At 35.0% G+C, this 24,421-nt stretch overlaps 1 protein-coding gene across 2 annotated transcripts in view; it reads right to left on the bottom strand.

Moving 5' to 3' along the window:
* Nucleotides 1-24,421, bottom strand: part of LOC149829273 (protein tesmin/TSO1-like CXC 2) — a 32,011-nt gene that overhangs the window by 3,742 nt on the left and 3,848 nt on the right. For both annotated transcript variants that reach the window (XM_090018009.1, XM_090018008.1), the window contains exons 4-5: nucleotides 21,134-21,618; nucleotides 20,952-21,026 (exon numbers count right to left, since the gene is read on the bottom strand). In XM_090018009.1, coding sequence (XP_089874135.1) covers nucleotides 20,952-21,026; nucleotides 21,134-21,618 — 560 coding nt within the window. The remainder of the gene's footprint in view (nucleotides 1-20,951; nucleotides 21,027-21,133; nucleotides 21,619-24,421) is intronic.

The raw sequence follows: 24,421 nt of genomic DNA on the forward strand, positions 1-24,421 counted from the left end.
AATCATTAAAATAAAATCCAAATATTCTGATAAAATGAAATGAAAAGGAATACATCAGCGTTTTTTCAGAATATTGCAATATGATCAGAAACTATTGTGAAAATATCATGCTACTTATCTAAGTTTTCTTAGTTTCTCATGATTTTATTGCCTTGTACTTCCTACATATCACCAGAGCATCAAGGATATCCTTTTGCTGAATTATTTCAACAGTTTTCCTTGTTTTCAAGCTACTGGACATTCAAAATGAAAGGTAATTATCCTTAAATTCTCCCAATAATTTACCTGACAAAGATATTACCAATATTTATGAAGGTGGATGATTTAACCCTTTATATATTTGAAGATTTTATATAATGTTAACATTTGTTGAGAATTTTTGCAGAAAATCCAGTTTTGTTGATAAATATAGAGTTGGTTTAATCAAACATCAATCACCGACAGAGTAAGCTTTGTGATGAAAGAGGAAAAATACAAGTAGATGCCTCTTATGGGCCTACAAGAACACAAGAGCACAATGACCACTTCTGGGTCAATACAAGAGCACATACCAATAAGCCACTTATGGGCTTGAATCACAAGTAAAAAATAAAGAATATTATTGAGAAAGAATGCTTGAGAAAGAATAAGAATACAAGGGGTTCATATAATGAAGTAGTAGTGCAAATAACAATGTCACAAAGTGACTACAACGAATGCACAAGTACAAAAAACAAGAAGCCACTAATGGGCAAAATACAATAAGTCACAAAGGGCTAGGCACCAAACATACACAATGTGAGAAAGAGAGAGAACTTGAAAAAAAATAATATATTGAAATGCTCGTAAAAGCATTGAAAAGAGATGGAGACAAGAGCCCCTATTTATACACTTTATGGGACCAAAGGGGAGGCCCATAGAGTCGATGGGAGATCCCCAACGGTCACATTTGTGACTGTTGGGGAGGGTCCCAACGACTCTATGGTTGGACCCCTTTGCCCCGTCACAAATGAAAAAAAAAAGAAAAAGAAATAAAATAAAAAAAGGTAAAAATGTCCCTAGCGGACATGTCTATTTACATAAATAGAAAAAGACTAAATTTCCCCTAACAGGCATTACAAAATGTAACAAAGAAATAGCACATATATACATATATTTTAATAGTTCACCCCTATATATACACTTCACACACACACACACACAAGAGCCATTGGGGAGGTCCCGACTCTAACACCCATTTACCATAATGCCCTTAACCTAAAGTTAAAGGACAATAAAAAAAGGAAAAAATATTAAAAGACTAGTGCCTCTAATGGGCATGGCCTATTACAACTCTATGAAAAGACTGAAATGCCCCTAATGGGTATTTCTAATTACAACACTACAAAAAAGTAATATATATATATATATATATAGAAAATAAAAACAATATATATGTATGAAACTAAATATATGTATATATGTACAACTTAATACTCGCCCTCAAACGTACTGTTGGATAACCGAAAGTTTGTCAAGTAAAAAATGAAACCGGAGAGAAGGAAGCGCTTTTGTAAAGAAGTTAGCTAATTGAAATTTTGATGCTACATATGGAAGGATGAGTCTTCTTAAGGTATTCTTCACGAACATAGTGGCAATACATCTTGATATGCTTGGTTTGTTCATGAAATGTGTGATTGCCGGCTATGTAGAAGGCGCTTTTATTGTCATAGCATAACCTTGAGGGTAATTTCATATGCACCCCATATCTTTCAATAATCATCTCAACCACACGATTTCAGATGTTGTGGTGGCTATGACACGATACTCAACTTCAGTTGATGATAACAACGCCTTTTGTTGCTTCTTGCATTTTCAAAACACTAACGAATCACCTATAAATACACAAAAACCCATAGTTGAGCATCTATCATTAGGATCTTCTCCCCAATCAGAGTCAGTATATGCAATTAAATCAAGTGAAGAGGAGGAAGACAAAACAATTTCTTTAGAAACAAAATTTTGTAAATATCTAATAATACGCAATAACAATACTCATGTGCACAGTTGTAGGGAAATGTTGAAACATGCTTTTTGTATGCACTGCATGAGAAATGTCAGGTCGAGTAATCATTAAATAGGTAAGGGCCCCAATCATTTATCTATAAGAAGTGGGGTCTTTCAAGGGTGTCGTCTCTGTTAGAAAGTGACTTGAAATACATTGGGTTCAATAATGAACCCATATCTATGCACGTGAAGTGCAAATATACCCATTAAAGGGAAACAACATAAGCACATAATGTGCTAACACATAAAACCCATAAAAAGGGAAAAATATGACATAAAGTCATAAGTTGCATATCATTGAAGAATAATGGAGAAGGGGTAAAAACCCCATTACAATGGAGCATAAGCTCCCTCAAGAAGTAAGAAATACAAAGGGGAGAGCCCCTATTTATAACAACAAAAAGGAGCCTTGGAGGGGCTCCACTCATAGACGTTGGAGCCCCTCCAACGGTCACAAATGTGACCGTTGGAAGGGGCCCAACGTCTATTTGAGTGGGCCCCCCAAGGTACCTTTTGGTACTTGAAAAAAAAGAAATAAAAAATAAAAGAAAAAGAAAAATAAAATAAATTACAATCACATTCATAAAGTGAATGTGCGTAAAACAAAGGAAAAGACTAAAATACCCCTACGGCTAAACAAAAGGAAAATATATATTTTATATATATAAATAGGAGGATACATATACATATATACCATATATGTATATGTATCATCTTTTATATATATAAAATATGTCTAATTACAACAATTGATGGGTACATTTTAACACCCCCCCTCAAGCTTTGCAGGGAAACGAAAAGATTGAAAAAAGGGCAAAACTCCACGAGGCTTCGGCGACTCCAAGAGGCTTCGGCAAGGATGCAATGAAACTTGAAATAGCCTTCCTCCAATTGTCTTCAAATGATGAACCCATTTCCCGAACCATCCAGGGTACTTCCCTTTGTCCTATCTCCAAGATCCTGAGAAAAGAAAACAACAAAGAACAAGTAAACAATATCTTTGTACTTTACTCAAAAAGGAACATTCCTAACAAGGTGCAAAATTTATGCATAATATGATAGTTACTTTAGTATGAAACGAAAAATTTAGAAAACCAAAGTTTCTAAATCATACATTATGTTAAAACAAAATGAGCGGAAGCAAATTATGCAAAAATTGCAAGAATGCATAATGCATTCATAAGGTCCACCATTGGACAAATATAACCCCATAATGGGGAATAACAAAATGATTCACTAAGGGATACCACAAGAAGCCTATGAAGAGGCATAACATACATATGCTTTATTGAATGAGAGCCCAAAAAAGGCCATAAAGAGCATATGCATATACGAATCATAATATGAATTGATACTCAAAGAACTAAAACATGCTTCAAACATGTAGTGAAGTTCCAAAAAAGAGAAACGAAGTCTCCAAGCATACTTTAGGCAAAATAAACCCAAGAGTTCACAAGGTTTTTTAAAAACATTTATAAAAGTCACACTTAATAAAAAAAAAACATTTTACATATAAGGGTGGCAAAAACCATAAGCACTTAATATATAGATTAAATGCTAAGAAATCAACTTGATATGTATATCAAAAAGATGATTTACTTGAAAAACACAAGTCATGAATGAAATTTTGCAAATTTCAATAATAGTTTATTCATTACAAACAACTTCCTCATTAGTCCTCCAAAACCCATAAATCAAGTGTATAAGCTACTAGATCAAGAATATAAAACCATTAAAGGCAAAAGACACACACAAAGGTGTGTAAACGAACATCTTGTCTTCATATAATAATACTTGAAATAAGTGCATCTACGACAAGAGCAAGAGAATACATGCCAACATGGACTAAAAAGTATCTCTTGTCTACGTAAAAATACACTTAAAACCAAGTATGTTCAGCTACTAGAACAAGAGTAATAAGCCAACCATGGGCTAAAACATAATACATCTCTTGTCTACATAAGATGGCACTTGAAATGAGTGAAATAAGCCAACCATGGGCATACATCTAAGCGACTAGAACAAGAACACAAACGCCAACATGGACTAAGATCACACACGATGGTGTGAATCAACGTGTCTTGTCTACATATAAGATCACTCAAGACAAATGTGTTCAGCTACTAGACCAAGAGAGCAAAAGCCAACAAAGGGCTAAAAACACACGAAGGTGTAATAAAATTCTTGTCTACATATGATGACACTTAGATAATGGGCATAAAAGGAAAGGACTTTTGAGGCAATAAAGCTTGTAATGATAACATATAAATAAAACCTCGAATGAAACAATATTCCTTTTTAAAAAAGAATACTCATAACAATAACATTTTGGAATAAATGCATGTAAAAAGTATCTTCAACAAGATACTACAATCGATAAAATAATATTCTTGAGAACAAATGTGTGAACATACACACACCAAGAACACTTGTGAAAAAACACAAGAACACATGTGCACAACAAGCACAACATACGGAATCACAAATGTGCAAGTGCACTCATAAGATTCTTAAACAAATAAAAGGTTGGGCTATAATCCCAAAACACCTTGATTTTAAGTATACCTTAAAACATTTAAGGTTTCAAACACCATATGTCCATCACATTTACATAGAGGCATCCATAATATCAATGGCCACAAGAGAAAAAATGAGTGACACACTCATAATTAGAGATCAAATAACAAATCATTTTAGAGTCCCAAGGTGCCCATAACTCACCTCAACAACCATCTATAATATGGAAGGTGGACAATCTAAAATGATACAACACGAGGTGCCCATAACTCACCTCGACAAACATCTCTAATATAACAAAAATAAGGCCAAATAAATGATGCATTAAATAACATGTGATGGACAAATATAAGTGCCACAAAAGGGCAGTAACCACATAAGGAATCATTTTCCAAATAAAAGTTTTTACCAAGAGGACCGATTAACAAATTGAATCAAAGGTCCAATATAATCCATCAAAACAATTTTGCATAAACACGAATTATGCTTAATCTTCAAAAGAAGTCTTGTACCAAAAAAGACTTATTAAGCAACAAACACAACAACATAAAGAATTCATCAAGACAATCAAGCTTTTAATCAAAGAAATCATAAGAACCGTAATGGTTCACAAAGAAGGCTTTAACACAATACTCAAGGAAAGAATATTCAAAAAACACTTGAAAATTTATAGATTTGGAATTAAATCCCATACAACAATTTTAAAATATTCTTTAATTGTGATGAGATATGCGGACACATACAAAGTGCTATAAGCACTTACAATGATTTAACAAGAACTCAATATCTAAATTCATTATATTTTTCACAAAAGAAATGTGCATAAAGGCTCCATAATGCAAAAAATGTCTACGAAGAGACAATACACATGTAAGCACACAAGGCTTTATAAAAGATGTGCACGAAGGCACTCATACAATACTTGAACAAATACACACCAAGGTGTAAACAAACATGCACTAAGGCATGTATATCATAAAAAAGAGGGAATGCATACAAGCGCAAAATATTTGAGAAGCAAATGTGCACAAAATACAAAAATACACAAAAGTGAGCAAGTATGCACTTTATAAAAAGAGCAATGCTTGAAATTCTCAAATTTTAATTATGTAATTACATGCTTGATAAGTGCAATTGAGGACAAAGGAAACCATATTATGGCCAATGTAGGCATCTTTAAAGATATTATTAAGAGGTTTCGAAACCTTATGAAAAATACAAACCAACAAGTTTATAAGGATGAAAAATGAAATCATTTATACCAAAAAGGATGTAATAGATGAACTATGCACTCTATGTGGGAAATTCCTTTTAAAACAATCTTTCCTAATGGTTTATCATAGATAATTTTTCAAAAAAGAAACATTGAAAAACTTTTTAGGAGTTCTTATAAGTCATCATTAACAAGAACTACTTTAGGATTCAACAAAGATTTTAGATGTGAGAGATTCTCATATAATGATTATATCAAATTTTTCAAAAATGCACTAAAATCCATAATCAAGAGGGGAACTCGAATCAAATTAGGGTTCATATGAGAGTTAAAAATTTTAAGCAAAGATCATTATTTTAGCAAGAAATCATATATAATTTTTAAAAGTTAACTTATAGGTCAATCATGAAATATTTATATAAGAACTATAAATCTCACATAATTGAAGGTAATTTTTAAAAACATAAATTACTATTATATGCGATGAGTAGTTCGAAAAACACGAATTTTATATTTGGACAACAAACGATTTCACCAAATTTAAAAGGAGATATTTTCAAAATATATGAGCACACGAAATGTGAAAAGAAATAATTCAACTATCATGACCATTAAATGAACAAACTATATGCAAGAAACATATTTTCAAATGCATAATACTTTTAAGAAAAGGGATACATACCGAATAACTTCAAAAGCATAATACTTTAGGAAGAGCAATGAATACTTCACCATTTCTTGAGCGACACGCTTTCCGTTGCACCAAAGGACAACCCCATCGTGACCTCGCTCTGATACCATGTTAGAAAGTGACTTGAAATACATTGGGTTCAATAATGAACCCATATCTATGCATGTGAAGTGCAAATATACCCATTAAAGGGAAACAACATAAGCACATAATGTGCTAACACATAAAACCCATAAAAAGGGAAAAATATGACATAAAGTCATAAGTTGCATATCATTGAAGAATAATGGAGAAGGGGTAAAAACCCCATTACAATGGAGCATAAGCTCCCTCAAGAAGTAAGAAATACAAAGGGGAGAGCCCCTATTTATAACAACAAAAAGGAGCCTTGGAGGGGCTCCACTCATAGACGTTGGAGCCCCTCCAACGGTCACAAATGTGACCGTTGGAAGGGGCCCAACGTCTATTTGAGTGGGCCCCCCAAGGTACCTTTTGGTACTTGAAAAAAAAAGAAATAAAAAATAAAAGAAAAAGAAAAATAAAATAAATTACAATCACATTCATAAAGTGAATGTGCGTAAAACAAAGGAAAAGACTAAAATACCCCTACGGCTAAACAAAAGGAAAATATATATTTTATATATATAAATAGGAGGATACATATACATATATACCATATATGTATATGTATCATCTTTTATATATATAAAATATGTCTAATTACAACAATTGATGGGTACATTTTAACAGTCTCATCATCAATTTTCATCTTTGTGTTGATAACTTTAGGAGCATCTACCATATTTTCATCTGTAATGTCAAACTTGTCAATAGTCTCAATGGTAAACTTAGATTGAGTTAGAAAATAACCATGAGTGGAATATGCTACCTTAATCCCTAAGAAATATTTAAGGAAACCTAGGTCAATCATTTCAAAACTTTGTTTCGAAATATTTTTAATATAATTAACTCTATGTTTATCTCCTCAAATAATGATCATATCATTAACATAGAGAATAATAATAATGCATGCATTAAAGTGCTTAACAAACATAGCAGTGCCAGTATAACAAGACTTAAAACCAAATTTAACCATAATAGAGTTAAATCTACCATACTAGGCCTTAGGAGCATGTTTCAAACCATACAAAGTTTTATGTAAATGAAGAACCTTTCATGTTGGAATTTTATATTGTGGTGGAGGATCCATGAATACTTCTTTTTTAATTCTCCATTTGACATTTTTGACATCTATATGATAAATGTGTCAATTCCTAATGGCAGCTACAGCTATAAGAGTTCTAACATAGGTCATCCTAGCTACTGGTGCAAATATTTCATCGTAGTCTATTCCATATTCTTTGAGAATAACCCTTAGCAACTAACTTAGTCTTTGATCATGCATACATTTGGCATTTTATTCATCTTTATTTATGCATGATCCATGTTAAAATCGCTTTAAAACCCATTTTTATCATTAGTTTTGAGAAACTGCATTGGAATCGACTTTATCGAAAAATCACGTATTTCAAAGCTTGCCCTGCATTTTTCAGTGTTTTATTTAATTTAGGAATTTTTTATTAGTGTTTTAATTAGTTTAGAAGAGTTCAAGTAGGAGTCCTAGTTAGTTTAGAAAGTTTGGTTTTATGAAACACATTTTTCAAAAGACCTTTTTTAGAAATTATTGAAAAATTATCTAACTTGTTTTGAAAAATGTGTTTTAGCCTAATATTCTAATATAAATAGTCATGTCAAGGGCTGAAAACATGTTTTTCCAGCAGCCTTAAGCTCTCATTGCATCTTGCCTCCCTCTTCTCTCTCTCTCTCTTGCCCCTCTCTCTGAAAGCTGATTTCTCCTCTCTTTTCTTATCCTCTTCTTCTTCTTCTCTCTCCTTTTCATCAAACTTTGGAATCTCTTCATCGACAGCCTCTTCTTCTTCGTCGGGATCGTGTGCACGCAGCTGGAATCACCACTCTCTTCTTCCCAACCCCTTTGTCAGAGGCAAACTGCATGGTAAACCTCTTCTCCTCTTCTCTATTTTTACGCACTTAGCTTAGATGTCGGTTTTTGTTTAATACATCGAGTCTGTTTCATCATCGGATATTGCATAGCATGATCCATCATTAGGTGCATATAGTTTGTTATTTATTTTATTGTGTTACTTGCTAAATAATTTTGTTTTAGTTCAATCAGAGACCAGCAAACAGACCTGCGTTTTCATGCAGACCTATCGGTATTAGTGAAAGATTTGGATCTGGCATGAACCCGTGTTCACGAAAATCACAGTTTGATCTTGCATCATTAGAACATCATGAAACACGGTTCATGTTTAGGCAATCACGCCTTAGTGTCTTTCATCATCTGTTGCATTTTTTTGTTGACAGGTCGTTTTAATTGCTATAGGTAATATTAGTTAGTTAGTTAATGTAGGTTTTGTTTACCTAGTATAGTTAGATAAATTTATTTGTTTAGACGTTGAAGTAGGTTACTGACGTTAGTTGAAACAATCTTGAGGTTGGGCAAAAGGTTGGATCTGATCAAAACGAGGCATAAGCGTTTCAACTTCTTCTAGTTTAGTACAGATTCAATTAATGTTAGTTCATATTTAATTGACATCTTTAATAGTTCAATTAACGTTTCAGTAGGTTAATATTAGTTTACTTAAGCAGATTAGTTAATCAATAATTTCTTACTTATTTAGTTATGTTGCTTATATGTTCATTCAGCAACAAGTTAGGCATTATTGCATTAGTTCCAGTTCATTAACGTTGCATCTTAACATTTTATAGTAGACGTTGCAGCCCAATAGCTGGGTATTTTATTAGTGTTCATGTCACAGGTTGTTCAATTTAGCAATTATTCTTCTCACCCATTCTTTCTATATTAGTTTATGTCATTAATCATTTTGTTTCTATTAGTCATTCATTGTTCTTTTTGTAGCACATTAATATTAAGCTTCCATTCTAAGATTAATTGTAAGTTTTGTAGTTAATTCCAGTATCCATTCAAATATTTGATTTACGTACATTAGTTTTACATTCAATCATTTAGTTAGTTCCATAATTAGTTAATAGCTTGTTAAAAGTTTGCTTCACTAATTCGTCTTATAGTGGTTTGTTAGAAGTTAGTTTAGATTTTGTTTTTACTGTTTTTAAGCTTGGATTTGTTTTAGTTCTATTTGTGCTGCTGCGTTCTGTGTTTTTGTTTTTGCAGGGAACCGTTTAGAACGTGTGGTATAACCCTTTTCGTGCCCTAGAAGTACCCTCTAAGGTCCCCTCGAGCCCTCAAAAGTGCCCTTAGGGAGCCCTCAGAGGGCAAAAGAAAACATGTATTACCTGTTCCATTGAGAGAACAAAAAAAAGAGAGGAAAGGACAAAGGGAAGCAAATCAATAAAGGGACTACAAGCCTTAAGCACTGAAGACACTTTTTCTTTTCTTTTTAGATTAGGAATTATTTTATTATTGCATTGGGTCTGTAATAAAACCATTTATTATTCTTTTGTTTAAGCCCTCTGCGTAGGGCAACACTCCCTTAGTTAGTTAATTATTTAATTAATTCTTTTTATTTTGGCAATAAAGAGTAGCGTAGTTGTGTGTTTAAATACAAGTATTTTTCGTTCCCTGAGATCGACCCGGTCTCCACCACTCGTGCGAGCCGGTTTTTATATTTTTTGTGTTTGGCTTTCACTAGATTTTCATACAAAATATTTTTTTAAAAAGTGTTTTCATAAAACTCACACCAGTCTTATATCATTCAAGAGAGTTGTCACCCTTGGTTTTAACCTTATATACCTATTTACAACCTATGAATTTTTTCTCTTTAGGTAACTCTGTTATTTGCTATGTGTTATATTTTTCTAAAGCATCAATTTTTATATTCATGGTTTTATCCATTCAGGATGGTTTTTGACTTGTTTATAAGAATTGGGTTCAAAATAAGATTTTTTTTTGGCTAGGCATGTTGTATATTGAAGGGAAAAAGACTCAGGACACAAATTTAAAGGGGAGTCTAGATTCCCTAGTGGATTTTCTGAGAGTACTAGAGTCTTGTGACTCAAGGCTAGAATATTTGTCTAAGGCACTGGGTTGACTATCGTTGCCCCTTGTTCTATATTGAAGGATGAGATGGTTATCACTATCTATATCAGGAATAACACCACCAGGAGTATTTAGTTGAGGCTCGTCATTTAAATTATCAATACTAAAAGAATCTTCCTTATCTTTAGGAAGCAATTCAAACAAAAAAAAGTAATTACCAGCTTTTTTAGGCACATTTTGATTAAAGAAACATTTTTTCCAAAAAGGTCATATTTCTAAAAATATAGTCTATCATTATGTAGATCATAACGCCTAAATCCTTTCTGGGTTTCTCTGTATTCAAGAAAAACACAAGAAATAGCATAAGGAGACAATTTGTCATTTTTGTTAGTAAGAACAAAGCATTTGCATCCAAAAGTTCTCAATATAAAAAAATAAGAAAATTTTATAAAGTTTTTCATGAGGGGTAATATTTTAAAGCGTGACAAAGGGAATAAGATTTATGAAATAACAACGGTAAGAGCGGCTTCGACCCAAAATTCCTTTGGGACATTTTTTGAGATAAGAGGAGTTTTGGTAGTTTTTATTATATGCCTATGTTTTCTTTCAATCAAACTATTTTGTTGAGTGGTATAAGCTATGTAGACCAAAGCCCCGACTAAGCACCAACTAGTCTGCCTAGTCGATCTAGGCATAAGTAAAACACCCAGGCTTTGCAATTCCTAGGTGGGTACCTTAAAAGGTACCAATTTTGCCAACTAGGCACCGATTAAGGTGCCTCTGCCTAAACATTAGGGCAGTTTAGTCATTTATTATTGTACATATATATAATTATATATATGTGCATATGTTTGTGTGATTTGTTATGTGAAACATTGAAAGTATGCATAGTTAATTTTAATTGATTATGTTTTCTATATATGTGTGTGTTACTTTGTTTCAGATGAATTTTTCTATAAAAGCCTGAAAGCAAGTTTAGTATTATGAATTATGTAATATGTTATTTTATATATGTTATTGTGCTTTTGTGAAAGGTTGAAAGCATATTTTGTTGATTATAGTGAAAATGTTTTAAATAATTGAATATATATATATATATATTAGGAGTGTCAACAGGTCAGGTTTACCAGAACCCGACCCAGACCAAACCCTATAGGGTTCGGGTATGGAGACAAGTAAGAAGACCTGATTAAGACCGTGAGGAGCCATTGGTAGTGAAAACATTAAATCTACTTGAATTATTTTTATATTCATAAAGTAAATGATCATGAGGAGTCGTATGAAAAGAGGCACCAGAGTCCAAGAGCCAAGAAATTTTACCTAAAAGAGAAGAGGATATCGTGTCACCCATGACGGAAGAAGATGAACCTTTGAGAAGCAGTTGTAGGACCTCCACTAATTGGGATAACTACATGGTTCCAACGGATTTGGAATCTCTATTGGTTCCATTCTTATCCTCATATGATGTATCTACACTCGTTGTTCTTCGCTCATCCTTTCCTTTAAATTCATGCCAATAAGGCTTAATATGCCCCAGTTATCCACAATTATAGCATATGAACTTCTTCCGTCCTTCATCATTATGTTGCTGCCTCCCAAAGTTGGGTCTTGTAAAGTAAGGAGGTTTGTAAGTGTTAGTGTTGGCACCAGGTCTTTGGACCGCCAACACATTATCTTTGGGTTCCTTAGACTCGTGGAGAGGCTCATCTTTCTCATGATAAGTAACAATGACCCTTACATGTTTGAATTCGGATTTTAGGCCTTGCATACATTGAAAAAATTGCTCTTCTAAGATTTGTTTCTTTCTTAGACGAGCATCTTTGGGTGTATCCCAGATAGGTTCTAATTTAGCCATTTGGTCTCATAGTCTTTTTAAGTATCTATAGTACTCATGCACACTTTTGCCACATTGTGTACATTTATGGATCTTGTTACGTATTTTCCATTTATGAGTGACATCTCTTTGAGTATACGTTTTCTTGATAAAAGTCCAAGCCTCGGCCGCTGTTAAAACATATGTAATAATACCATAATACCCGATAGGGGTATTATGGTCATTTCATAAAGTACCCCATAGGGGTACTTATTTTGTTTCTTTTATTTCACCATTTTTTATTTTTCTTTTTATTTTTATTTTTGTATTTTTTGGATACCGAAAAGGGGCCCCACAATGGAGTCGTTGGGGCCCCCAACGGTCACATATGTGACCGTTGGGGGCTCCCAACGACTCTATTGGGAGCCCCTTTGGTCTCCTTTTCTTATAAATAGGGGGAACCCCCCATGTATGGTGTATTGCTCTTGAGAGCTCCTCTTCAATAATAGTGATATTATTTTTCATGTGTGTAGCCTTTCTATAAGGCCCTTTGTATATCCCTTAGTGGATTTTCTCTCTTGTGCTTGTTGCACTTGTCCGTGTGGGACATAGTGAATGCTTTAGCATTCTTGGTTTCTTCCGCTTATTTCATTACATGGTATCAGAGCCATAAGATCTACTAAAGGTAAAATCTTGTCTCTCTCTACTTCTTTTCTTTCTCACATCTTCATTGTGTAGCTATGGAAGTCAAGATCGATCTATCATTCAAACTCAATGGAAAAAATTACATGATGTGGGCATCCGCAATGGAGAATAATCTCAAAGGCAAGAAGCTTTGGGGTTATGTAATGGGAACCGTTCCGGAACCCCAACTTAAGCTCACAAAGATGGAAGGAGATCAAGAGAAAGCACTTGAAGGCGATGCTCGTCTCAAGGCCATTGAAGATTATAATCATCAAATGGAAGATTGGGAGAGCAACCATGCAAAAATCCTAGCATGGTTTATGAATAATGTCGAACTTAAGGTATGTGCAAATATTGCAAAATTCCGCCGGGCAAATGAAGCTTGGTTTTTTATGAAGGGTATGTTTACCCAAAAGGATCTTGCAAGAGCTTATTTCTTGCAAGAAAAAGTAAGAACCACAAAACAAGGAGACATGAGCATACAAGATTACTATAGTGCTCTAAATCCTTTGTGGGATGAATTGGCTCTTTTAGAGCCTAAATGGGTATCTATGGAGGATGTGGTTCTAAGACAAAAACAAATAGAACAAGATAGATTGTTTCAATTTTTATTTGGGCTTCGTCCCGAATTTGAACAAGTGAGATCCTCACTTCTCCATAGATCCACGCTTCCTCCCTTAGAAGAAGCTATTGCCGAGATTACTCAAGAAGAGACTAGGCATAGCATGGGTAAAAGCATAGAGGAAGTTCTTGCCGTATCTAAACCCGGCAATCATGTTAAAACATACAAACCACCTCATTTTGGTAAGCAAGGGAGTGGTGGAAGAAAAATGATTATATGTCACCATTGTTATGAGCCGGGACATATTAAACCCGTTTGCCCAAAGCTTAATGGAGCATTCAAGCCAAAGGTGGCTTCCGTTGAAGAATCCACCACCAAAGAAGATGACGGCAAGAATGGGGATCTCAAAGATACTCTTGGACAAATCTCCTTGGCTCTTCAACAAATTTTAAAGGTCACTTCTTCCACCTCCGGTGCCGCCATTGCCTCATCATCACCTCCTGGTACGTACTCTTGGATTTTAGATTCTGGAGCTTCTTTTCACATGACCCCTCATGAAAATGCATTAACCAATGTGCACACCAATTCAAAAATGTCTTGTGTCTCTACGGCCGATGGAACTTTTCTCAAAATAAATGGTGTTGGAACTCTTGATTCTAAAAATGTTCAAAATTTCCTTGTTCCAAAAGTTAGAATAGTTCCAAAATTAAATCTTAACCTCTTTTCCGTTTCTCAAATAGCCGACCATGGATGTGAAATATCTTTCTCATCCCAAGGGTGCTTTGTGCAGGATCTCCGGTCCGGGAAGCGGATTGGGCAAGGCCATAGGAAGGGAGACCTTTATTTTATGGATAATTTAATGCTTCCAAATACCTCATTTTGTACTTATGTCCAAGACAAAAATATTGAAACTTGGCATAAAAGGCTTGGACATCCAAGTTACTCTAAAATGTATTTTTTTCCTTTTGGACACAAGTTTTGTAAAGAAAAAGATATCAATTGCAAAGATTGCATTTTTGGCAAAATGAAGTCTACTCCTTTTCCTGTTAGATCCTTTGTGACAACAAGACCTTTTGAATTGGTGCATTCCGATGTTTGTGGGCCATCTCCGGTTCTATCTAAAGGTGGTTATTCATATTATGTTACTTTTATTGATGATTATACTAGATATGTATGGATTTATTTTCTTAACTTTAAATCGGAAGTTTTTAACTTCTTTAAAGAATTCCATGCAAAAATTCAAAATCAATTTCAAAGTCAAATATTCATTCTTAGATCCGATTCGGGTGGAGAGTACTTATCAAATGATTTTCAATCATATCTAAAACAACACGGCATTTGTCATCAAAAATCTTGCCCAAGAACTCCTCAACAAAACGGTCTAGCGGAAAGAAAACATAGGCATATTTTGGAAACCACTAGATCCTTACTCATTTCTAAAAATATTCCTAAAAATTTTTGGGCCGAAGCCGTGTTAACCTCCACCTATTTAATCAATAGGATGCCATCTTCAAAATTGAATAATATCTCTCCTTATGAAAAACTTTTTAATATGACACCCGACTACAATCGTCTTCGGATTTTTGGGTGTAAATGCTTTGTTCTTTTACATAAAAGAGATAAATTGTCACCTAAAGCAATAGAATGTGTATTTTTAGGATATGGTGAAAATCAAAAAGGCTATAGATGCTTTGATCATAAAAACAATAAGTTATTTGTCTCCAAAGATGTAACCTTTTTAGAAGATGAAAATGGATTTGACATATTGGAAAAATCAAATGAAATTGATTATATGTTTATCAATGATCTTTTAGAAGATTCAAATGATGACTCTTTGAGTCATCCGGAAATTTTAGAAAATACTCATGATTCTCATGATAATGATGTATCACCAACTAATGGTGACAATCTTCAAGTATACACTCGGCGTGAGGAAGCCCAACCTATTAGTGCTTTAGAAAATTTCTTGCGGCTTAATGAACCCCTAGAAGAAACCTCCCTTAGGCGTTCTTCTAGAGAATCAATTCCACCTAATAGGTTTGTCTCATATGAAACTCTTTCACCTAAATATAGAGCTTGTCTAATAGCCTTGCATTCTTACTATGAACCCTCCCATTATAATCAAGCAAAAAGTATACCTCATTGGGTTGAAGCAATGAAAGTTGAACTAGATGCTTTAAATAAAGCTAAAACTTGGGAAATAGTTCACCTTCCTCCAAATAAGAAAGCTATAGGATGTCGATGGGTCTACAAAGTCAAAACAAAAAGTGATGGTTCCCTAGAGCGTTATAAAGCTAGATTAGTTGTTAAGGGATACTTACAAGAATATGGCATCGATTATGAGGAAACTTTTGCTCCCGTGGCTCGCATGACAAGCGTTAGAACTTTAATTGCGATAGCATCATCTAAGAAATGGCCTATATTCCAATTAGATGTTAAAAATGCCTTTCTTAATGGTCATTTGAATGAAGAAGTATATATGGACCCTCCGCCGGGAATCAGTGTTAACCAAGGTCAAACCCTTCGGTTATTAAAAGCCTTATATGGTCTTAAACAAGCCCCTAAGGCTTGGTATGATAGATTTAGTGCTATCATGTTACAATTGGGATTTCGCTCCTGTTATACTGACACTGCTCTTTTTGTTAAACATGCAGGTAATAGTATCATCATCCTTCTGCTTTATATTGATGATATGATCATCACTGGCAATGATGAAAGCGGTATTCTTAAAGTTAAAAATATGTTAAAACATAATTTTGATATGTCTGATCTGGGTTTTCTCAGGTACTTTCTTGGTATAGAAGTTGCATACTCTCCTCGAGGGTATATATTGTCACAGATGAAGCTTGCTGCAGACATATGTTCCAAATCTGGGATTTCAGATGATAAAAAGGTGGAAACTCCCGAGGTTATCAATGCTAAACTACGACTGGAGGATGGAGTTCTGCTGGATGATCCTACGCCCTACAGGCAACTCATAGGCTCCCTCACCTATCTGACTATCACCAGGCCCGATATTGCTCATGCTGTGCACTCTGCAAGCCAATTTCAGCATGCCCCTACATCTGTGCATATGAGTGCTGTGCTCCGGATCATTCGATATATTAAAAATACTTTGACTAAAGGGCTATTCCTATCCTCACTCTCTTCCTTAGATTTACTAGCTTATACTGATGCTGACTGGGGAGGAAACCCAAATGATCGAATCTCAACTACTGGTTTTTGTGTGTTCCTAGGAGATTCGCTAATTGCTTGGAGGTGCAAGAAACAGCAGAAAGTCTCATTGTCTTCTACTGAAGCAGAATACAGGGCTATGGCAACTACTACAATGGAGCTGGTGTGGCTTCGAAGTCTTCTTCAAGATATGGGAATCGAAATTACAGGGGCTTCGAAGCTTTGTTGCGATAACAAAAGTGTCATCTACATTGCCAGCAACCACACTTTCCATGAGAGGACGAAACATATTGAAATGGACTGTCATTATGTACGTGATGAATATCTTCGTGGGACAGTAACACTGCCATATGTCACTTCAGAATATCAACTTGCCGATTTCTTCACCAAAGCTCTGCCTGCTCCTCGCTTCTTGTTCCTCCTTGGCAAACTTTCGGTCATTCCCCCGTAAAGTTTGAGGGGGGGTGTTAAAACATATGTAATAATACCATAATACCCGATAGGGGTATTATGGTCATTTCACAAAGTACCCCATAGGGGTACTTATTTTGTTTCTTTTATTTCACCATTTTTTATTTTTCTTTTTATTTTTATTTTTGTATTTTTTGGATACCGAAAAGGGGCCCCACAATGGAGTCGTTGGGGCCCCCAACGGTCACATATGTGACCGTTGGGGGCTCCCAACGACTCTATTGGGAGCCCCTTTGGTCTCCTTTTCTTATAAATAGGGGGAACCCCCCATGTATGGTGTATTGCTCTTGAGAGCTCCTCTTCAATAATAGTGATATTATTTTTCATGTGTGTAGCCTTTCTATAAGGCCCTTTGTATATCCCTTAGTGGATTTTCTCTCTTGTGCTTGTTGCACTTGTCCGTGTGGGACATAGTGAATGCTTTAGCATTCTTGGTTTCTTCCGCTTATTTCATTACATCCGCTTGTTCAAATTTCAAAATATTTTCACATAGCTCCTCACACATGTTCCTCCATAAAGAGAAAGCACTTTAGCATGGCCTACTTTTCATGATTTATAGCTATTTTTGTAATCCAAGAGAGTTTTATCCCTCTCATTTCCTTTGAAAGTCTCCTCTTTAAATATACCATCTTCTCCCACTACAACTTTGGTAATAGTAGGTTGAGGTTCCAAAGTGAACCATCAACCAAATGCCACAATTTTTCCCTACTAATATTCTCTTTACCGCGGTGGCCCACATGTTGTAGTTGGTCCCATCGAATTTGATGGGAACAATAGTTACAACTTCTTTGTCGGTCATGGAAGAAAAAAAAATAGAAGAGAGAAAAAGAGAAAAGAAGAGGGAGAAGAGAAATAGATAAAGATTGTTGATGACACACTTTCCAAAGCAACAAACCAACGCTCCTTCGTTCTTCATGGTCCACCATACTTTGAAACACAAGTTGCAATCAAGGACCAACGAAGCTCAGATACCATGTAATGAAAGAGGAAAAATATAAGTAAATGTCTCTTATCAGCTTACAAGAACACAAGAGCTCAGAGACCACTTATGGGTCAATACAAAAGCACATACAAATAAGCCACTTATGAGCTTGAATCACAAGTAAAAAATAAAGAATATTATTGAGAAAGAATACTTGAGAAAGCATAAGAATACAAGAGGGGGGTTCACCCTTATATATACACTTCACACACACACAAGAGCCATTAGGACCTTTCCCAACAGCTAGAAATAGAGCCATTGGGGAGGTCTCAATGACTCTAACAACCATTTACCATAATGCCCTTAACCTAAAGTTAAAGGACAATAAAACAAAATTAAAAGGAAAAAATATTAAAAGACTGCTGTGACCCTAATGGGCACAGCCTATTACAACTCTGTGAAAAGACTGAAATACCCCTAAAGGGTATTTCCTATTACAACACTATATATATATATATATATATATATACACACACACACACACACACACACACAACTTAACAAAGCCTAAGCAAAGATCAAATCAGATTGATTCTACAAATGATCATCCCAATAACTGGTTAGACTGAGAAATAAAATATATGGTTCACCGACAGAGTAAACCTAAGCGAAGATCACCAAATTTGCCAAATCCAAGTCCCCACCCATTGACATGAGAAAGAAGAAAAAGACACTGACTTGAGGATCACTGCTATTCTTTCATAAAACCAAAATGGTGCTTTGAGGGTTTCTTTAATAATGTTGACAGGATAGCAAGTTGGAGGTGTTCATCTTTATAGAACCCAGCAATAACAGGTCAGATTTAGGTTGAATGTAGGCATTACAAAATCCTAGAGATTTGAGCACAGACTTGTCAATAGCCAGATCACGATATGGATGGGAAAAACCTTTACTGAGGATGGATTCAGATTAGCCATTTCCCCCCATCAGATGTGGTTTTACACGTAGACAGGCTTCCTGTTGTACATACTTTTTCTTTTTTCGAGTGTGAAAATCCAAAACCAGATCTGACCAATTTATGATTTAGCTAATTAAATTTAGAAGTGTTAGAGATCATGACTCACCGTCACCCACTTTACCCACAAAAAGTGGAAGTCTTGGTGAAGAATTCAAGTCCACCAAAAGAGAAAGAATTGGTGAAGAAGGGAAGTCCACCAAAAGAGAAAGTCTTGAAGATAACATAAAACAAGAAAGAAAGACCAAAAGAGAGATTCTTGATGATGGCATCAACATGAGAGATCTAAAAGACAATAAGGAAACTAAGTTTCCTAAAGAAAGAAGAAGAGAAGGAAACCTCATACAAGGAATTTCCATCCGTAATTGATAAGGATGTAAACTTCCATAAGGAAGTTGGATTTTCTTATGTTTATAAAAGAAGAGAAACTCCTTAACACTGTGTATGTGGATGAGCACATTTAATAATAAGTCCCCTCTCTTTGTTGTCATTGTGAGAGACAGACAGAAGATCATACCATGGACATAGATCCTTGAGATCAAACCACGTTAAAATCTCTTGTGAGCCTGTGTTTGCTTATACATGTGGTTTGGCAAATCTGGTACTTTTGCAAGGGATTACAGAATCCAACTAAACAGTAATTTTCCAGCAGGATGTTGGAGCCAAATCCTCTTCACATCTTTAGGCCATTGACATGGTAAAAACCTTAAAGAGAGCCATGTCCTCAAAGACAAAACAAAGTACCTCAGCTTGCACTTCCATGAGAAATGATATCCAATAGATACATAGAGAATTCATGGTCCGGATGCAAAAGCTGAATAACAACTATTTGATAACCATCCAGTAAGCCGCCAATAAAACCTGTCCAGCTGCCCTGACTTCTCTAGCATAAGGATTTTTCATACACGTACCTAAAGCAGTTGATTAGAAACTGTTTTAAGATGGCTATTTTTTCATATTAGGAGGTGTGTGTGTGTGTGTGTGGTGGTGGTGGTGGTGGGGGAGGGAGAGGAGAATACTTGAACAGTTCAACTATCTTGTAGAAACCTCATACTTTTCTCTCTCCCAATCCATCAAGGATATAGGGAGTGTACATAGTTCAAACAAACCAGTTCTTTCCCTCCTTTGACTTTCAGCTTTTCAACAAAAATGATAGATTGACAGCTAACTTCCTTTTAGCCATCCCTCTCATTTAGCTCCTTTTTCATGTACACTAAACCAAGTTACCTAAAGAAATGAAGTCATTCCTTCAACCTACTTGACCCAAAATAAACAAATATCAAGTATGATCTGCAGTTCCTTTATGGCATTTTCCATGTTATCATTCCATAAGTCGATTTTCATATGATTCATTTCCAAGAAAGTAAAATCTAAGTATACCTTTTAGAAATCACAATAGCCTGCCATTTTACTTGTCAGCATCTGTGAAATGGAAAGTTAGAAATTTAAAGAAAGATTCGCCGGGAAATCATAGTGAAAGACGAAGTTACCCAGACATTGTTTTGTTCCCTTTATGAACAAGAACATTGAAAAAAGACATAGACTAGTTTATGAAATAAAATAAACTCGACAACTACAATAAAGCATTAATCCTAAAGAGCACCTGGTGCCTACCAGTTTCAGATACCTTCCACTCATAAACAGTGACCAATAACTTCATAAAAAGTTATGAACATATGCTAGATGCACAGTATGATACTAGAATTGAGACATATGAAATTGTCTAGTTTCAGAATCAAAGAAATGATCCCTGAAACATAATCTAAGCCCATCAGTACAAACTTTAGTAACAAAATTTAAAAAAAAAATGACAGATGAAACTTACAGTTTCAAACATTTTGACTTCTTGCAGTGACACCTTTTGCAGCCTTCCTTTTCTCCAGATTGAGTAATCTTTCGCCTGCATAAAGTAAATATTCTATAAACTAATGAGCATGTACACAAGGTGTGCCTCTGTGTGTGTGTGTGTGTGTGTTGCATATAACAAGCTCAAGCAAGGTCGCATGCCTCTTTTTTTTTGGGCTTTGCTGAATGACTTCTTCACCAAATTCAACTTCTGGCACAATGGAACCATTATGTGGAGCAGAAAATTTGTCTCCAGAAATATCAGGATCTCTATCAATAGGCATCAAATCCATGGAGCACACTATAGGTTTCTGGCTAATAGATGCAGGATTAACAGAAGCACAAGAACTTGTTGCAATCACTATTTGTCTTCCAGAAATTAGAGCCTCCTGTTTGATAACCCTACCACCCATAGAGGGACTTGCAAGACTATTCAAATGCAAGCCAATGCCAGATGGAATCCTCTTTGAACTAAACTTAGCATCACAAGAAACCAACTGCTTGTCATCTGGGGAGAGATTTCTATCAGAATGAGATGGAGCGGAAGCACTGAGCTCAGAATTGTCTCCCATATTCTTCCTATGTCCTTCAGCTGCCTCAAAAACTAAACAACGTCGTTTGATACCACGTAGTTGTTGTTTTTCAACCTATAAACGAAACAATAACAATTCAATCTTCTCTTGAAAAAAATAACAGAGATAGTATTCTAAGAACATAATGAGCAAAGTTTCACTGGTGCTAATTCAATCATTCAAGACATGACTAGTAGTTCACAATTTTTCAACATGTCATATTTCCATCCTTAACAACTTATGCATGTATAAAAAAGGAATGGTGACTTACATTTTCCATTCAACACTACCCCAACTTTGACTTATGAACAAGCTCCAATTAAAGCTTGTAACATAGGAACATGAATATCATTCCAAAACCTATGCTCAAAAAACATACATCCCCTAGATGTTTTCTTGCACAACCATTGATAAATATAACTCAATCATGGTTTTATCAACAGGGTTCATACCATAGTTTAAAACCCGGTGTGTTGACCCATTGACTTGTTTGAATCAACCACATCATTGCTCCTATTGGGTCAGCCCAGTTGGTTGACCTCTACACATATGTACCTTCATATTTTCAAATTTTATAGGTTTTAATTATACATGATAAACATTGTACATATAAAATTATGATTATGTAAATGGAGTTCTTTTTTTAATTTGTACATAGGACTGGTAAACGAGCCTAACGAACCAAACAGGGCATGTTTGGGCTGGACTCATTTACCAGTGGATTGAGCTCGTGTTCATGTTTAGCTGAGCCGAGCTTGAGCTTGACTTGTCCTTCAATGAGACAAGCCGAAAACGAGCTGGCTCGTGTAAAAACACTCCATGTTATTTGTGAATGGAATATATATATATATATATGTATATATTGCACTTAATAGTTCAGATTTTATGTATATATTTTTCGTTCATCCTTCTCTTTTTGTATATGTATTATGCATTATCCATTTTATATATTACACTTAAAATATATATTACACATAGAAAATATATATTATCTATATGCAGTGGCGTAGCTAGGATTCATGTGAGGGGGGGGGGGGGGGGGCAAACAGGGGTGTAGCAAAAAAAAAAATTTGGTGTGATAGTTGGGGGATCGGGGGCAGCGCCCCCGAATTTTTTTTTTGAGATAAAATAAAAAATGGCTACAATTATTAATAAAAAACTATTTCATATGGACAAATCAAACTATTTGCTGCAGTCAGGCTAAAAAAATGGATAAAAAATCTATTTCATATGGAATCAGGGCTGGGCTAGGACTGGGCTTTTAAAAAAAAAAAATTAACTGTTTCGAGAAGCAGGACTGGGCTACAGCCCAGTCCTGCCCCCCCCCCCCCCCCCCCCCCAGCTCCGCCTCTGTCTATACGAGCTCTCCTGAGCTGAGCCGAACACCCTGTATTTGGGCTTGACTCGTTTAAGCTAAACAAGCTGAAAGTGGCTCGGCTTTTCAGCTATACAAAATGATCATGAACGAGTTTGTGGCGAGCCGAGTGGCAAGCTGCTTGGTTTGTTTACCAGACCTATTTGTACATGAACCAGTTCTCATGATAATTTTCATTAAGATATAGTATGTAGGTATCCTAATTACTACTGTTGGTTATTTTAGAACTTTAATGTTGTTTTTACAATGAAGACATCAATTACTTTATCAATATCAGAATTTCACAACTAAGTTCTCTTTATGATAGTTAATGGTTGAATTAGATAATTTATACTTTATACATCAAACAATCAGTTGATTGTGATGCTTCATATATTAGTTTGGCAACTCATAGAAATGATGAATTTACTTTTTTATAATACATACCTCTTGGTACTTAGATGTTAGTTGCATCACAAAATATCACCTTTTTTTTTGGATAAATGGGGGAAAACCGGAGTTACCAGAAGCTTCTTAGATAGGTGGTAAGCCCGCTTCCCGGAAACTCACTTCGGAAGTGTGATACTCCTTGCTTATGAAACTTGATACAAATCTCGATTCTCTCATGCTTCTCTTATGCTTTCAACACACTTCATCTATTCTTCTTAGTTCTTATATGTTTTTTCTCTTCTTTTCATGTTTTTTATGTGTTTCCTCTCACGCTTCTCACTCACTTCCATGTGTTTTCTCTAAATTGGCAATCATCATTTTTAAATTTTGTTAAAAATTTAATTCTTACACTAAAAAAACATAAAATTTAAGAATAATCACTTTTACTTAGTTTTTATTTGTGTTCTATTTTGATTCTCATTCAATTCTTATATTGTTTTTTTTTATTCCTCGCTTCCTATACATTTTAAAATGCACCGCTTCTTGCTTCACGTATCATTTCTCGCTTTCGCTTCCTAGTCTGGCAACCTTGGGAAAAACCACCTTCCTCGCTAACTGAGTTCATTAGTGTAAAACCCCAAGTCCCCCTTGCCCACTAGGGAGTACACCTAGCTCCGGCCTCGCAGCGAAGGAATGAACCTGTGGTCTCATACTCGTGACATCCAGTCAAATTGGTGATGTTCACAAGTCACCTAAATATTTACTTATATTTCAGTATTTTATGATATATATATATATATATTGCCATCAGAGAATATTTTATTTATACAATATATGCTTTGATATATATAATAGAAGTTAGCAAAATCGGGTTCTCAAGTCAGTCGAGTCACAATCACTGGGTTTTCAAGCTATGGTTGACACAAGCTCTCATGATACTCTTTCAAAATACTGAAATAAGATTTCTTTTGTTATGCAAGGTATCAGCAAACAAAGCCAAGCAATCAAAAAATAACAAGGCATGTGTAAATTTTGAGAGAGGCTAAAATGTAATCACGATTGACCATTATAAGATAAAAAAAAGGAGCATGATGTCCATGAAGCTTCACAATGACCTGGTCTGATCCAATGCAT

This window comes from Nuphar pumila, chromosome 9, assembly GCF_984573655.1.
Source record: "Nuphar pumila chromosome 9, dmNupPumi1.hap1.1, whole genome shotgun sequence".
NCBI classification, from domain to species: Eukaryota; Viridiplantae; Streptophyta; class Magnoliopsida; order Nymphaeales; family Nymphaeaceae; genus Nuphar; species Nuphar pumila.